General features: G+C 42.3%; 2 protein-coding genes across 3 annotated transcripts in view; one reads left to right on the forward strand and one right to left on the reverse strand.

Moving 5' to 3' along the window:
- Positions 1-12,142, forward strand: part of LOC119723448 — a 39,142-nt gene extending 27,000 nt beyond the window's left edge. For both annotated transcript variants that reach the window (XM_038194111.1, XM_038194112.1), the window contains exons 3-4: positions 7,993-8,106; positions 11,455-12,142. In XM_038194111.1, the coding sequence (XP_038050039.1) occupies positions 7,993-8,106; positions 11,455-12,117 (777 nt within the window). In that variant the 3' untranslated portion in view covers positions 12,118-12,142. The remainder of the gene's footprint in view (positions 1-7,992; positions 8,107-11,454) is intronic.
- A 533-nt stretch (positions 12,143-12,675) lies between these two features.
- On the reverse strand, positions 12,676-17,408 carry LOC119723447 (UDP-glucuronosyltransferase 2B20-like). The gene is made up of 4 exons (XM_038194110.1): positions 16,303-17,408; positions 15,814-16,036; positions 15,140-15,359; positions 12,676-14,404 (listed from the first exon to the last, which is right to left on the reverse strand). The coding sequence occupies exons 1-4, from the start codon at positions 17,242-17,244 to the stop codon at positions 14,146-14,148; spliced, it is 1,644 nt and encodes a 547-aa protein (XP_038050038.1). The 5' UTR covers positions 17,245-17,408; the 3' UTR covers positions 12,676-14,145.
- Positions 17,409-17,800: the final 392 nt, after the last annotated feature.

Genomic DNA, 17,800 nt, shown 5'->3' on the forward strand with positions numbered 1-17,800 from the left:
GAGATTCACAGACACTTTTGGTGGTGGTTAACTTGGGAAGAGATGTACGTCACTTGATTGATTGAACGTGAGACGAGTTTTGGCCCACGCAGAGAAAAGTTAAATGTATTCATTCGAATACCTTATCACAAGAAACTTTATAAACTTTAATAAATGGAAGAAATTCTAAAAACAAAACGAAAACAAAAACAAAACAAACAAACGATAATCGGTATCTAAGCAATTGAGAGAAACACATTTGTTTGTTCTTTTGTCAAATTTGTTTGTTCTTTTGGTTGTCGCAGGGATTTCTCGTTATCAATGACATTATCAAATCTGTCAATCTCAGATATTTGCCTGATCGTGTGTGCTTGATCTTTTTTAATTTGAAAAAAGGTAAAATTTTAAGTGAAGAGAGACAGTAATTTGTGTTTTTCAATTCTTATCTCGTGGTTCACTCAAGGTTGAATGTCTCGTCAGAGGAAAGCAAACATGTTCTTGGTCTCATGCTCGATGTGTCACTGCCTTCAAGTAAACTGGTCGATCCTTGCTTCTTGACCAGACGCCAAATCAGATCACTGAGTGCGATTGCGATTGGCTGTTCATCCGCCCGAGAATCACCTTTCCAGGCCAGAAGCTATGTGACTTACCTTCACCCATCAGGCGACCTAGACTTTAGGATTTCAGTTCATTCTTATCATGGAATCAGTCCTGGAAGTGCCGAGGCTTGGAGGACTGATGACTTAGTTCGAGCAAGGTGATCCTCTTCTTCTCAACCTCAATTCGGCCCTGGATTTATTCAGCTATTTCCCCTAGAAGAGATTAAAACGGACTCACAGCTAAAATGTCAAGGGCAAACTCATGTGTTCCTTTCTCACTTTCACTCATGTTATCTGACAATTCTGCTTTCGGAATGACATATCTGATTATTCACATTCTGTATGCTTGCAAAAATTGTTGTTTTGATATATTATTGTGACAGTGAAAATCCTTGCAAGGGCAGTGACGTCGTCTCTTGGTGTGGATTATTTTGATTCTGCGTTGTCTCAGAAGTTGTTGACCGTGTGGCTGTTCCGGTTACTTGGCCGTTGCTTCCATTGTGGCATATAGGTACCGTCTGAAGTTGGGTAATTTGGCATTGTCGTCGTCATATTATTGTTTCGCCAATGGTGCCTCTGTGTACCTTGCTGATGTCAATACTATAGCTCCCTTCATTCGAGTCAATGAAACGCGAGATCTGCTGTTTTGCTTTTCCATCTCTTTTGGTAAAGCATTAATCCTTTTTGGATAATTTTAAGTGCAAAATACAAGTTCCTAGCAGCTGAAATCCAACTCTGACTATATCTGAAAAAAGTCTCCACATCTGATAATTATCGTTAATTAATTTCAACATTGGGTCATACAATTTATTGAAGATTAAAAGACAAATTAATTCTAGTTTGTGTCACGCGGAATCCTGCTTGCTGAAGATAAGCACACAAAAATGTCCGCAAAAAGTTAATGAACAAATCACCCATAGGCCTAATCACTACACGCCATCGTCAATGTAAATAATATTCACTAAGTTAGAATATTTATTCGAGAAGGGATAATAAAGACGGTAGGTTCAGCCGTTTGGCTTGGATTGTCACCAATCTGGCCAGTTTTTTTTCCTTTGGTAACTAGATGTTATTTTTTAATTTGCAAGGCATCTGATTAGGGCCCACGTTCGCGGCTTCAGAAGCGTTGTCTTTCACGGCCCAGAAGGCCTCGAACCAAAACATGAGTAACGGCGTCCTCGCCGTATCGCAAGCATTCATCGCAGAAAATGCTTGTCTGTCCACCTGCGTCATATAATAAAGCCTGGCCCAACTCTGAGAGAGGCACTACCAGTCTGAACCTGCACGCAGGTCGCCAACAAATATTGTCTCGCCAGTTTTATTGCCCACTCGAGTTGAGTGCGGGGCGTAATACCTGTCGATAAACTCTTCTCCAGCTTTTGAGGAGGGGGCGGAGGGTTGGTACAAAGCGCTAATATAACGCCCTCTCCACGAGTTTTTTAATAAACGCCTGGAAATTAAATTGTCTAGTCTTGTCTGGAAAACTGGGTCATGACGAGGTCGTTATGAATTTCATGATCAGATTAAAAGTTATTGATAAACCGTTCGCATGTTTTTATTACACCTGTTTTTTTTCAATCAATTTTGAAACCGACTTTTAACAGGTGTGCATATTCGTACTGGAAACGAACATCAATACATCATTAGGCCTATACGCGTATAAATGGTCATTGTTACAATTTTTTCCCCTCATAAAAACATCTGACGCATTTCCTTCTGTTCAGAAGCTCGGTGCCAGTGAGTGCTCATTAGTCCTTTTGAGTGTTAGGTTGTCACAAAATATAAGTGTTTGCATAATTTTTACATTTTGATGACTGTATGACGACGCCAACGCAGCGATTGCTATTTGTTAGTGTCATGTTGTACTGTTCGCCATCTTTAACTTTCCACTTTTGTGATCGGCAGCAATTTATGTATCTGGTAATGGTAGAATTTTTACCAGAAGGACATTTTAAAAGCTTTGCGAGCTAGGAAAATAATGACTGTCGTTGGTGAGCCTTGGGCATTCCATCAACGGATGAACAAAACGTCATCACCAACACATATTTTATTGTTTGAGAGCTTTTTATCATGACATCGCATGAAGTAGACTTTTTTCAAGAAATAAAAACTTGAAGGGTGATGGACTTCAACCTGCTAAAGGAGACTTTAACATGTGACCAAATAATTATTCTAAAAGAGAGTAAAACCTAAAATAAAATCCTCCTACCATGCTGTTAGTTCTTATTTGTAGACCGATCGTTTTCTACTAAAGCCTCTTTATTGACGGGTTCGAAACTACTTGTCGCCACGGGGCTTAGAAAGGATCAACCTTACCCGACAGAACTCCCCCTTCTGTAATTTAGAGGTTGAAGGTGATGCATCGTGCCAACACTGTTTGCATGCTGTCTTTGTTTCTGAATAATTACACAGAGCTTAATGGAAAGGACGTGAAAAAAAATCTCACGTGTAGGCTTAGGTTTATATTTTGGGTCTCCAATGATTTTTTTCTTGATGTCGAAGGGCGGCCTGAGCGTGTGTCGGTTAATTTTTCCCGACGTATGTGTCTCGAGCACTCAGGCGGCGATCAGGTTGAAACGGAGGTAGATTTTTTTTAGAAGCATAGGCACCCTATTTGCGATTGCTTCATATTGAGGGCCCGACGCGGGATCGCAGGTTTCGTCAGCAAAGCTGTTCGTTTTGTAAATGTGTTGACGCTTTTCGCGTTGTTGCCGGAATCAGCACTCACTGTACAATTAATCATACCAATCACTCAATTACAGGGTTTTTTTTTCTCGCTTGGTATATTATGGAGTCTGCAACATTCTTACGAGCAACATGCGTTGTCGTTAGCTCTGTCATCACTGATCAGAACTGCAATTGTCAGCTTTGAGCAGAGTTCGCTATCACCCACGCTATAGTCAACCACAGTTGGACTAGTCTAGCCAATTTTCAGGATAACCTATACCGAAATCGGTTACATCGCTGGTTTAAGTATAGCGAAAAGTATCATACTGTAGGCCTACATCACGGGGCCATAGTTTCATGATGACGTTTTGGCCATGTTTTTTCACTAAACAAAACCATTGTTCACGTGGACAAACTCGTTTCACAGTGGGCAACAAAACGCCACCCTAAACAGCGCCACCTAGTGTCAGCTGATGTCCCGTCACAGCCCTCCCTGTATTTAGGCTGCACGGTGGTATGGTCACCCCTCCCTTCAAATTAGTCTGACCCTCGTCACAATCGTAATAACTGTCACCTGCTCATTCCTCGAACAGCATCCATTTGAAATCCGACAAAAACAATTCCCAATGACATCTTTCTCGATTACTGCATTAAATCATTATCAAATCAAAATGTGGTTATATCACAAGCCAGTAAATGAAAAAAAAAGGCCAAAAGTCAGCGGCACTTTTTGTTCTCTCTTCTTCTCCGCCATTTCATTCCGGCCATTGCTTCACCCCAGTTATAAAGTCACCTTGTGTAAATGGATGAGTGAAGTGAGGCCGTGCGCTTCTCAGGCGTAAACGGAAATGTCCCCTCGTCTAAAGGACGGCTTTCCGGCACTTACTTCACGAACGATCCCGTTGATAGAAACAAAAATAAGTCTGACATACACTGGCATGGTACAGACGCGTGGGAAATGTTTTACCGGTCCTCATCATTTATAGCAAGTGATTGTAATCCCGAGTGAGCAAGGAATTGTTGACACTCTCAAGCTGGGGTGGATTTCTCCTCTTGAACAGACATCGACTTGTTGATGACAGACTTGTCTGAATGTCGGTGTATACGCACAGAGTGTTATCAATACTTGCCTGGTGCATTTACATTTAGCCAAATCGGACAGAGTGTTTTGCAATCTTCGTCAATTCACACTTCGCTCCGTGAATGAAAATTTTTCTCCCTACAACGCACAATCTATGAAACTGTTTAATAGCACACTATTATGAGCGTTTATTTTACATTTTGAGAATTTTTGAAGTAAAATATTATTTTTCATTATCGTACAGCGGGAGATATTTTGCATTTCCTATCACAGTTATTTTAATGAACTAACAATGAGAATTATTTAAAAAAACACGAAAAAAACATTTAATAACTGAATTAAAATTTAAGTACTTTACCAGTTTTGAATCCGAGTTGTTTCATTCAGTTTAAAGAGTTTTATTCAATAATTTCTAGCCAAAAAAGGGGTGAAAGTGTCGCAATTGCAATATTAGGAGGACAGAGCTCCCGCAAACGGTTATTTTTTTTTGTCCTCGTTCAAGATACACTTTTCGCCTTAAATTCACTCTCCGCGCATCGCGCTTGATTGGCCAGGCGAGACTAACAAAAAGAGGCAGCCGCTCGGCAACAACATGTTTGCTCTCTTGAAAGGTTTTTCCCTCTTCTTTCTTTTTCTCCTTTTGATCGTATCGCCGTTATCGATTGTGTAACGCTAGCCCAAGCGATAGCCATCTCAGCGCGCTTACGGCTCCCCGAGTATATACGAGGCTACAATATAAGGCCGATCGGTATCAACCGACCATGACTAGGGATTGAGAGACAGAGAGGACACATTGAGAGATGGATTGTTGTTATTTTGTTGTCCTGATGTTAGTAAAGTCAAGTTTGTTCCGAGGCAATATGGCTCACGAGGCCGGTGTTTACATTTTTTTTTTCAAGACTGAGAATACTATTCCCTATATCTATGGATGGGATGCCAGTCCACTATCGCTGGTAACTCCCCATGTTACTCCCCGGCTAATGTTGGTAATCATTTGTATTCCTTGGTGGAGAGAGGCAAGTTACGATTAAGTGGCTCGCCCAAGGACACAAAGGGCCAGCGGCTGAATTCGAACCCTTGATCCTCTGATCACAAGTCTTTATCTCCATAATGGACACTTGGCAACAGGCCAAACTAATTGGCCCATGACCATGCCTAATGACTAAGGCAATTTCTCCTATATGCCGATGTGTTTTGAAGTGATTGTATGTATTCATTTTGTTGAGATCAGGAACCAGACAGCTGTATTCTCAACAATAGTTTTGTCGAGCTCGCACTCAGGCTTTGAACTGATGGGACGCCTTCCCCGTAGATTGTTGCAAATTCTCGAAATCAAAGTTGTTCCAGACGTTTACGAGCAGTGTACCCTTGCTGTATCACGAACAGGATAACAGCCACCCCTCACAAACATTCACACTATTGAAGAAATAGAACACTACTCCGTTTCTGCTTGCACTTGATCTTGTGATCGTACTCTGTTATCGTAATTTATTTGGAACATATCCCCGAGGAAACTCGCGAACACGCTGGAGGTTATTGCAACTGGAACGGACAATGTTCATTCCGTATTACCAGCAACACTCCTTCCCGGATCCCTCGGAAAAAAAATGATGTGAAACCTGACACCAAAGATTAGAATTTTTGAGAAAAAAATCATGTCATTGCACTTATTAATCCAGATAGCGCAATATCGTCAATTCCCCAGAAAGCAGTGAGGTTTGTCGCCGGTAAAGTCGGACAGGTACACTGGGCGCAAGCAATCAAAACACGGCCCTAGTTATCCAACAACAACGGTCCCGTCTTTTTAAAGGTCGTGTTCCCCTGGTATTAGCCAGGAGCACAGGTTCCCTTTTCTAATAAAAATACTCAATGTTGGAGTAGTCAAACCGTGAATAACAATTACAGATCAATTTGATTTTGGACCGATATTCTCCCTTTTATTTAACTTTCCAAAACGAAATAACGCTTGCTTGTTGTTGGAATAAATGATAATGGTATAAAACCTGGAACAATTATTTAATCATATATTTCTTCTTCTTGACCCACCAATTATAGTAACACCACCAAAGGCATTTAACACACAACCCGTACGGTAAAATTACAATTTAATCAGTGTCGGATAACATCTACCACCTTATTAAATTTGTCAGGAAAAAAAGAAGAAGAAAGAAACTTAGTTAACACCAACTGGGAATTGATTTGGATGCCGAGCACGGTTCTCAGCGCGGAGTTGCCAGGATTTCCCGCGGTGGCTCCGAGCTTTTTGTCGGCCTCGGTTCTCACTCTGTCGCCCGATGAGCTTGGGAATTCCTGAGACGATTTCCGAAAAAAAAGCAGAGCAAAAACAATGATTTCATTTAATCGAAAAATAGGTCACAGGTTCTCAGCGTCAACCGTTCGGGAATAAAAAAATAATTGAATTTGTACAAATAATGCTGATGTGGGTAAAGTGCACATTTGCATCTATTAGGGCGTCGTCATGGTTACCCAGGTCCACTATTCAATTGGAACACTCATACATACAGAATGCATCGGTATTCAAAATTGCAACTTGACATTGTGCACTGAATGATAAAACAGTGAAAAAGAATTGTCAGCCTCATTTTTCTTCATTCAAACATGCTACGTATAGTAAGTTGCACATTCAGCTGCTAAGATTCGCCAAACAGCATTAAAAGCCAGCTCCCATTTCAAGTGTATCGATAGACACAGCACATTCCAATTTTACAAGTTCGTGACGGACGTGCTTCAAGTAGTAAGGAAGCGATTTGAAAATCACCTCCCATCATTTAATTATGCCGTGATACCATTTGGAGTCGTCTCGCCAAACTCTCGTGATGTTGGTATTTGATAAGCCTTTCTTCGTGACAAAAGTCATTTAACATTACAGTTTTTAGGGTAATGTTCGCCAAGTATATATCTCATTGACGTCATTGGGTGTCATTTTTGCTTCCTGCCTACTACTTTGACTCTTGTTGATACCTCTTTTGGTATCTAAATATAAAAATAATGCTTGTAGCACTCACAACCACGCGCGAGTGGTACACCGATAATATCGATCGGCTTGGCGGGCGGATTACGCGTGGATGCACCGGCGCGGCTTGGTAGACGAAAACCCCGGTGTGAGGGGTTGGGGCACAATCTTAAAAGTTACCGGTGTAGAAGCTCCACATTTATTGCTGCAAGTCGTGCGTGACTTGTCGAGAGCTGATAAGCGAAATATTACAGGAAGACCTGAAGGCCGATAGGCTGACTAAGTGTGACATGCGGGCAACCTCCAAAACAAGCGGCGCGGAGATGTATTTGTGACCGAGGAATGATACATTTTGACATTAATGTTTCATGGTTACTCTGAAGTTTCGCTCAGTTGTTTTGCTCACTTTTTTCAATCAATACCTTCATGATATTGTTGATGTGTGGCACGAGATAACAAAAAACAAACACAAAAAATTCGTTTTAAGAAATATTTCTTCATTTTCGTGTTTAGCCGGTATGAAACCTCCTCTTTACTATAAAGGAAAATTCATTCCAGGATTTCAGAGCTGTCCATGCGGACCACAACGGAACTGCTCTTGCCAATTATATTATTAATGGCTTTATTACAGGTATTGTTGCCAACTTGACAACACCAATCCACCTTCTTTCACCTTTTTTTTTATTTCTCAGATGTTGCGACTCGTAGCCCTTCTTGGAATAGCTAGTCTGCTAGTATGCCAGTCGGCCGGTCATGATGCTGCAAACGCGGAGGAACAAGAAGACTTTTACCCTGCTGAGAGGACGGTAAGGATGGTGTCAGAAGTGGGATTCGATATAATAGGCTCGCATGTGAAATAGACAAGAACAGGTCCTCCGAAGTAGTACACACAACACACACAAATTATATGCGGTCTATAACAGCAGAGATCTTTTTGCGACCGGGAAACTTTACTTTGAAGGCTCACAAACCTTTATCGCAATTGGTGTCAGAAGTGGGATAACATAAAATCACCTAATTAGCTTAAAAGGGTCTTATGGGCACATGTAGTATAAAAGTAATGCGGTGATTGCAGAACATTTAGCCGTGCTAAATTCGATTAGAAAGCTCAGAGTTCTCCCATGTCGAAAGAAATTGTGAAATCGTTGGTTAATGGTTGCAAACACAATCGAAATTGCATTTGGTCGAGTCACGGACAAAATAATGTTTTGCAAAACCAAGACAGTTGCTTCTGCCTATCCATCGATGATATGATAACAGTGTACTAATCACTTCAACGCGCCATGACATTTCGGTGGAGTGTGTATAATCACCCCAATGGCTCTCTATAGTCACTCGAGGCATGATATATGATAGGGTCATTCAGGAATGATTGCAGATCTCATGTCGAATACGGATCTCTCTCGGGGAAAGTAGGGGCAGTCCCTCCCAGAGAAAGTACTGCGCATGGTACATTTTTCCCCTTGACTCTTTAATCTTTCCACATAATATAACGGTCCAGATGCGCTATTAGTTTTAATCTCTATTGTTTCACTGTCGATCGCCCACGCCAGAAAAAAAAAACCTCGATTGAATCCGCGACCACAACACATCGATTAGTGCTAATTTCTTTCCAGTTTCAATCAGGAAAACAATCCTTTCATCTCTTATTTAGTAGTTCTTGAAGCCTTGAAGGACATTTTAATCGTCACAAATTATTCACACCGGCAGACTAAATGATTCAGGGCGACTGTAATGCGCCAAAATTTAATGAAAATAATTATGTGGGTGGACTCACTAACTAAGCTAAATGAAAACAGTTGGTCTGGAACAAATTAGACCAGTCCTATGTCGTTATTTCTCAGCGGCGACAGTAACTAATATTTCTCCAATTAAGGAGCAACAATACTCGTATTAAGGATGAAGGTAGCGAATAACAGAATGAACCTAGGCCTATATCATTTCAGTGTTTGTTCTGTAATACTCTCTATTAGCCAGGGAAGCCTAGCGGCGCGTACAGGCGCTAATAACTGTGGAAGTAAGTGAATAAATCGCCAATGAAACCAATGATAAGTGCTCTTATGCATACTTCCAGCCGGGGACAAACACTTAAAAGTGACCATGGTGTCCATGACACATTCACTTTCAAATTGTTTGGGTAAAATTTCCCTTAATAATAGCCCTACGTCCATTTATCTGCACTTAAAGGAGAGGAGGGGTGGGGTGGGGTACGTTCAGGGTCTACTCCATGATGTAGACAAAACAAATAAACACACTTCACACGCTTGCATGAACCCACTTTCATGAGTTCTACATGAGCTGCATTGGTTACCAGTTAAATCCCGGACAACTTTCAAATTACTGGTTCTGATTTACAAATGCATACATGGATTAGCACCAATTTACCTCCAAGAATTAATCAACAAATACCAACCACCAAGAACCCTCCGCTCTATAGTTCCACTGAGATCTTCTTACTCCTTACCCAGTTACCACCAAATCATACGGTCAACGTGCCTTTCAATTCACTGCTCCCAAACTATGGAATGATCTCCCTAACCATATCAAAACCTGTCCCACCTTGGATCAATTCAAACAACTTGTTAAAACTCACCTGTTCACCAGAAGCGCATAGAGACTTAATGTATTATGCGCTATATAAGAACTGTTTATTATTAAAGCTGAGATGTATCTCTGCGCCCCTTCGTCATTACAAAATCTTTATCTCTAGATAGAGAAAGTAAGTAAATATATATTTTTTTTCGGCGGAAGTAATTTTGGACCTAATTGATTGTCCTTACCTCCGGCATCTTGGTCAGGTTCCCCGAAGTCAAATTGTGATGTTATTGGCCACTCTTGCCATCTTGACCAGCGAAGAATTCAATTCATTCCAATGATATCAAGCAACAAACACACGTGCGCTATTAACAGCTGTCGACTGCTTCACTGATGTGCCGCCACTTTTAACCATGGAGTGGGGTCAACTGGGGTCACTTCCTCTCTCTACTTATAGGCCCACATCCTTTAAAAGCATTCGTTCTAGAGCTAGAGGAACAGGATTTACCTTAGGATGCTTGCTGATCAAATGAAAATAGGTTTGGAGGCTAATTCAAAGCACCGCTAGCATCCAGCGGGGCCCAGACGGATATTGTGTTGATTTTAATTGGCGTGGTGCGGCGGTGCGGCGGCGCGGCCCGGGCAATGCGTGTAATTTCCCGGCGATTCCCAACGAGGTCCGAGGGGCCCCGGGTGGAGAAACTCCCACTAGACCAGACGACTATTCGCGAGTCATTATAAAACAGATCGGCGTGTTATAGTAATAACGTTATGCCGTGGGTGTTGGAGGGGGCAAAAACGTGTTATTATTTAAGCTATCCCTCCTATTTACTGCTATCATCTAGGTTATCTCCAAAGCAAAACAATTGTCGATTGCTCCGAAATTTAATCAAGTCATTCCGGAGTCCTCAGAAACACTGAGCGCCTCAGACGCCCTCAGGCGGCAGAACTCGCTCTTATCACCCTTCGAATGTTTGTTAAAATCCGGGTTTTTTTTCAATAAGAATTATTTGACGAGCTGAACACGTACTACACCTCGTCGGCTAAAGTACCCTTCGGCATAAGTACTGACTGCGAGAGAAGTTAATAAGCGACAAAGGCCCTGGGACTCATTTTACATTCGCCATTATTTTAGTCTGGCTCCCTCAGGTTTAGCCAACACATCCGGGCTTTGATAGACCGACACCAAAACAGTTACTCGTCACATAAAAGGAACCGCTTAGGGCTTGACAGATACCAACGAATAATTATAACTATTTCAGAGCAGAATGCGGAAGGAACAACTGCAAGTATAACGGTGAAATAACACAGTCCATACTGTACAGATAAAATATGGTGATAGGCATCTCAAACTGCGTTAATGTTCTGAAGTGTTGCGCAAAACGTGATGAATTTAAGCTCTTTTTGGATAGCAATTGACGTCCAATAGACTGGTGACATACGGTACCTGGGATGCCGGTTAAACTGCAAATATCAGTTTGAAGTCGGGGAACTGGACAAAAATGGTTTAGCTCCCCGGTAATCGTGCGTAAAGTTGCTTTCCTCTTCCAAAAATCTGACCCTGTTGATTGACGTGTATTATTTCATGCTTTCTTTTTTGTGTGTGCCTTGTTTTGCAGAATGGTTTTGACAATTTAAAAGGAATCAGGGACAGTGATGACCAGCATCTACACAGCGCCACCAAGCGAGATGTTAGCGACAGGCAACGTGAGATTGATCTGGCAGCGCAGCAGCCATTCTACCCGTACGGCAGGAGAACAGACGTACCGGGCCGGCCCAGCGGCTTCGTATTCGGCAAGAGAGGGCAATTCTTCCTCCCTTACCAGTATCAAAAGCGGGAACTAGATGAGGTCAACCCGTACAGCGTAGCCAAGCGAGACGACGAGTTGACCGGTCTGGAGGAGGAGCTTGACGCCAGCAAACGGTCCAATGGACCGTATAGCATGAGCGGGCTGCGCTCGCTCACTTTCGGCAAGCGTGAAGACGCGTGGAGCCCGGAAAAGAGAGCCGATCTGTTCCGCTCCTACGCATTCGGCAAGCGGGCCCTTGGCAGCAACTTTGCCTTCGGCAAGCGTGGCTACTCCTCCTTCGACTTCGGCAAACGCGCGGGACTCGGCAGCAGCTTTACCTTCGGCAAGAGAGGGGTCCCGGATGTGGACAGATTCGCCGATGAGGACGCCCTCCTGCAGGACAACAAGCGCGCCCTCGGCAGCAGCTTCTCGTTCGGCAAGCGGAGCGGTCTGTCCAGCTTCACCTTCGGCAAGCGGGCGGGTGAACGATAGAACACTGAGGGCGTCCTATCGCATACCCAACACTTGTAACAGATTCACTATTATTCTTATTATTTCAACTCACGTTTGATTGACCACTGGTTTATGTTTTTACGAAAAGACCAGAATGCTGGTCATTCAGTTTTTAGCCTTAAAATAGTTTAGCCCTGTCAAGGGACATTTAATACAGGAGAGAGAAAAAAAGGAGAAAACTAAACAGTTGACCATGGAATACGTTTGTAAATAAAGATAACAGTTACAATCTATACTAGAAAATGACGAAGATTTCTTGTAAGAAAGGTCATTAAAATTTATGACCAAAATATATTTTCTTTTTTCCTTTTAAAGTTTTCGCCAAATTTTCAGATCCCTTAAATAGTGTTTCTACTCGGGAGTTATGTTATAGCTATGTGATGATAAAGTACTTCTTTATTTGCGTACTTTGGATAAACTATGAAGTGCAAATTGCACATATTTGGCAAATCATCCAATTGTATTTATTTACTTCATTAATAATAGTTACAGTAGAAAGTGTTAAAGCAAACAACAGTAAAATCAAGACGGATTTAATGTATTTACTTTAGGCTTGATGATTTTTATTAAAGTCGGTTACGAGACATTAATCCTATTCTAGTCGGACTTTATTGTAATTACCAGAAGAAAAAAAACCCAACCTGTTGTGTGAAATCAATGTGTCGAAAGCAAATGTTAGTGGACAACTTAAAAACATGAAATGCCTTAGAAAGGATAGATTAATAAAGACAAAAAATGCATTCCATGCTAGCGTTTTAATCAAGAGATGGAAGTAAATTATTTTTTCCTTCCAGATCCGATTTGTACATAAAAAAAATCACAAAATATCAACTGCTACTCTTTGTGAAATTCTGCGAAATAAAATGATTTGACTTCTGAGGAAAAAAACCCGAGGCATCCGTCTGATTATATACGTGTTCCAAGATTTTATGTTTTTGTTTTTGTTTTTGTTTTTTGGGTTTTTTTTGCAGAACGAAATAATTGAAAAGCGGGGTTTAAACCTGCAACCTCCTGAGTTTCCTTTTTCAATTTTTTTTTTAGAATATATACAAAATTGTGTTATCTTGAGTAAGTTCAGTCCGTTGACTTGCTCGTATGCAAATCTTCTGTACGTTTTTCATACCCGCAGGCCTTCATTAACATCCCCCTAAATTATTAATATTGACAGGCTCACGCATCAACAAACTGGCAATAATAATCCTTGTGGATGGTTGTACGGTGTACCATCTTGGTGCGCGTATAGCGCCCTCTATTGACCTAAATGAAGTTGAAGATAGGATGCACTTAAAGGTGCAGAAATAAGAACTGTAATCTCACATCTTTAAATTAATATTCTCTTTTTTTTAAGCTTTAATCCGTATATTCTCGAAAGCTTCGTTGGCATTAGGCATTATGTTCGGATAATCCGGTATTTAATATCGTTAATTGATTAATAACAAGATAAGCATATGGTGATCCTACGTTTGAATTTTTCTGGAAAATCAACGGTTAAAACATTCGAAGCTTATCTTCTCGAGCAGGCAGGGGCGTCACTAGAGGGGGTGAGTCATTTTAGCTGGCATAATATTGTCCTGTCGACAAAAATCGTGTCGGGAAATAAACCGCTTTCAACAGCGCCACCTAGCGGCAACTTTTGTAAGACGTCCAGTCCTGTCCGCCTTGAATAGAGCCCCCCCCCCCCCCCCATTCGTCAGCTAATGTCAAAATCCTCCTCCCTATACACCCCTAAGCGCCCTTCCCCAGCGTTTCGATTTCGCGGCGGCCAAATAAACGGGGGAAATGCCTGGCTATCATAACCACCCTCCCGGACCCGTCTTTGGAAAATTTCATTGTCCCCCCTCCTCCCGGTCCCAACCCCACACTTGAATTAATTCAGCGACGCCCGTGCACGCAGAACCTACGATTCTGACTGAAATGTTGGGAGTAATAATACCGTCTTCGATGTTCATCGTTTTTCCACTGTTCATCATTGTTACATTTGTCTCAGTCTTACAAATATGAACCCATTTATGGACTTAACTTTCTAAATAGTCCACAGCAGATTTTGGTAAGGCACCAATATATGGCTGCAGCCATGATGGCAGTGACGCCAATTACGTCCAGCAGGTAGTTCTGAACGAACGACAGGTGCATGGAGCGTGGCTTGAGATGATCTGTGCCGTGTTTGACGGCGTACTCCACCCAGTAAGCGACCTCTTCCAGTGGGGTCATCGGCATGACGCGGTCGCGAGCAATCGCTGAGTAACGCTCGACTGCCTCTTTGTACCTGTAACATGGTGGACGCAAAGACATGTTTTTGGCTCACGTAATTTTCAAGTCTGTCACAAGTCATCGATTATAAGTAACGAGTCAAGTCACAAAAGACGTTTCAAAGGCATTCTATGTATTGTTCATTATCTTCTCCTACTGACTTGTGACTGGACTTGAAACGGACTTGTGATGGACTTGACTACACGGATAAAAAAACAAGACGCTAAGGCCAAAAAAAAAAAAGTCTCCGGTTTCGGGTATGCGCGCGCGTTGCCGTAGCCATGCGCGTCGGCAAAATGAAAAAGTTTGTTTTTCAATGAAAGATGATGTCCCAAAACCGCCAAACTCACTGGTTTGACTGGAATCCTGCTGCTGCACAATTTTAACGTGTTTTTAGATTGGGTTATGGTCGAGAATAAGTTTTATGTGGCCTCTCTGGACTCCCATATATTTGCACTAAGTTTAGTCGGGCACCATTTGCAGTCATCAGTCGACATTTGAAGCAAAAAAATCAGGTAAAAAAAAAAAAAAAAGCCGCGTCGCCGCACCACTTTTTGGGCAAGCTCCATACCAGAAACCGGAGACTTTTTTTTGGCCTAAGAGATTCTAACAAAAATATTGCAATGGAAATCAATTTGATCACTTTACCTCTAAAGTTTTGCGCGGCGTATAAACTAAAGCGAAAGCGAGCGCACGATATTAAAAGAACAGCAACCGTTTCTAATGGGCTTGAATTCAGCCTTCAACTCACGTTTTGTTATAAATGACTTCCACCGTGGCGTCGTAGATGGAACGATCAGACAGACGACGAATGTCGAGTAAGATGGACATTCCTCTGGCGCCGAGACGAATAAAGTTATCCTTCTGATCCCCAAAGACTGGGATTCCCACAATTGGTACGGCGTGGTAGATGCACTGATGGATGCTGTTCAGACCACCGTGGGAAATAAAAGCTTTGGTCTTCGGGTGACCTAAAGGGGGACAAAGTCGAGGTTTGAGAAGAAAAAAAGGAAACAAACAAACTATGAGACCTTCTTGCATTTACGTTACAACTGTATCGGAATAAAGCACTGTTGCAGATATTTTACAACGTGTAAAGTAAGTGTTTGTTTTGAAGCTCGGGGAATGCTGCCTTTCTATAGGTGCCGAATGATTAAAGTCCAGTGCCCCATTCACGAATTTAACATGTAACAGCCTTCGGCTGCCCGTAGTCTTTGTATAAGTTTTAAAAAATGCAAAGCATAGGCCTACTGGCTTTTTAATATAGGGCTTTTATCAAGCCGATCGGTTTGCGGCTGTCAAATTGGACAAAGGTTAAATCCTACACTATGCCTATACGTTTGGTACATCAGTACCTGTACATTGTTATGCATAGTAAAACTAGTTGCCAAAACTATTGTAAAATATATTTACTATTCATCTTACCAAGCAGGTCGTTTTGCGGCAGCCATTTGACAACCTTGGTGTTGTTACCGAGAGTCTTTGGTAGTTTACCGCCGTAACTCCAAGCCACCTTCTGAGAGAGTAGAGCCAGACTGGAGGCGATGTTCTCAGCTTGTTGCTCCGTCAGTTCATCGTTGATGAGAGTTCCCAGTGCTAGAATGACTATGCCGTGGTCGCCCGAGCTATCAACAAACGACTGCCACTCCTTTGTTGGGGAAAAGAGATTTTTTGATATTAAAACATTATGATTATAACAACTATTGTTATTTCGTCATCTATTTTGCGTTGTTTTGAACTGAAGAGGCAAACACTGATCACTCGTCTCCAGTGTTGCAGTCGAGTCCTTACAGGACGTCTCGTCTTCGAGACGTCCTGTTATTATATTCCTTTGACCATAATTGTGATTAACTTGACTACAGCTCTATTTGTTTCTACATTGATTGTTTGGTCAAATGAGGTTTCGAAAATAACCTTGTTTAGTGGTTTGGCGGGACCAGTCAGAAATCCACCAACGAACTTGACTTGTGGATTCAGCGGACGTGGAAAATCCACGACGAAGTCGGAGTTGAAGATCCACAGCTTAGCTTCCGACAGCAGCTGACCAAAGTTGGCATCGGGCCTGATGTTTCGCTTAAGTAGGACCTCGTCCATTGGCGTCAGTATGTACTTTTGGTAGGTGTAACTCATGACCCAGTACAATAAGGTGTTTTTAAGACGTTCCCGGAAGGTCATGGTATCGGCGAGCGCGCTGAATCTCTCGGGGACATAGGCTGGATTGCTCGGCGTGTGGGCAAAGTAGTCGTGCTGCGACGGCGCAATTGGCGTCAGACCAATATGAATGTATGGCACTTGGAGAACCTGGCTCAGAAACACTTGATAACATGAGATAAAATCACCGACGATTATATCAAATCCTACTGTCTTTAGCTTCTCGATGAGTTCGGAGTTTCCCAGCATGTCATCGTTGACGAAACTGGACGCCTTGAAGACGTCCATTTTCCGTCCAGCCAGGCGTGCTTGTATCTCGCGATCCTCGGCTTCGATGCGGTATTGCAGGGCCGTGCTGGCGCGCTCGTCTCGCAACTGTTTGGAGACGTACCGCCGGAGGAACGTGTCGCCATCTTTGTCGGTGACAGAGGTCTTGAAGAGCGCGAAGTGGATCTGGTCCGGGATCTCCATGCGTCCCTGCACGTACAGGCGATGGGTCTCCTCATTCATGACGACCCATACCTCGTTCCCTCGCGAGGACAAAGTTTTGGCGATCTCGATGCTGGAAATCATATGGCTGCACATCCCACTCGTAGGAGCCACCAAAATCTTGCCTCCTAGAACTGACTTGAGGTGCAGCATCATTATAATGCTTAAAGCAAGGAAAACTGATGCCCCAAAACATCCCATTTTAGGTTTATCCATTAGTGCGAGTGAGGTCCGTCAATTGATGTTTCGACACCAGATATGCACATCTTATCATGAGATGCTCGAAGTGTTGACTTATATAACATAGAAGTGGTCGTTAAATCACCTTGATTGCTGGTAGCCTCGTCATTTTGCTGCCCAGTGCCTAACAATTAGGTAAAGAATGTTTGAACGTCATCGACACCACGAAGTAACACTCATGTACATACCAGTAAAAACTAGCAATCGGAGAAAACGGCATCTAAAGTTGAATGCCTTCTAGAACAACACTTTGCGCCAAAACTGCAGAGTAATTTCAGTTGGGTTTCTCGTTGTGGACACTTGATGTATTTATGTTATTAAATTTGCTGTTTTTGACCCGTTTGTATATTAAAACAACAAGAAATAATAGAAAAAAATTAGTGCTAGTTCGTAACACCAAAAAAAGCTGCGAAATTGTTTCGTTTTCACGAAGTAGCACGCTTCAATGTATTACAACACTAGGAGAGTGTTACTTCGTGGAAACGGAGGTCAGCGCGCGCGCGCTGAACAAGGTGAGTGTTTCTTCGTGAAA

This window comes from Patiria miniata, unplaced genomic scaffold (genome assembly GCF_015706575.1).
Source record: "Patiria miniata isolate m_02_andy unplaced genomic scaffold, ASM1570657v1 HiC_scaffold_17, whole genome shotgun sequence".
NCBI classification, from domain to species: Eukaryota; Metazoa; Echinodermata; class Asteroidea; order Valvatida; family Asterinidae; genus Patiria; species Patiria miniata.

Excerpts from the sequence above, each read along its gene's own strand:
- LOC119723447 (XM_038194110.1), bottom strand. The coding sequence starts at position 17,244 with ATGGATAAACCTAAAATGGGATGTTTTGGGGCATCAGTTTTCCTTGCT. Across the intron at positions 16,037-16,302 it reads CCGCCAAACCACTAAACAAG|GAGTGGCAGTCGTTTGTTGA; the intron begins GTTATTTTCGAA and ends TCCCCAACAAAG. Across the intron at positions 14,405-15,139 it reads GAAGTCATTTATAACAAAAC|GTACAAAGAGGCAGTCGAGC; the intron begins GTGAGTTGAAGG and ends ACCATGTTACAG.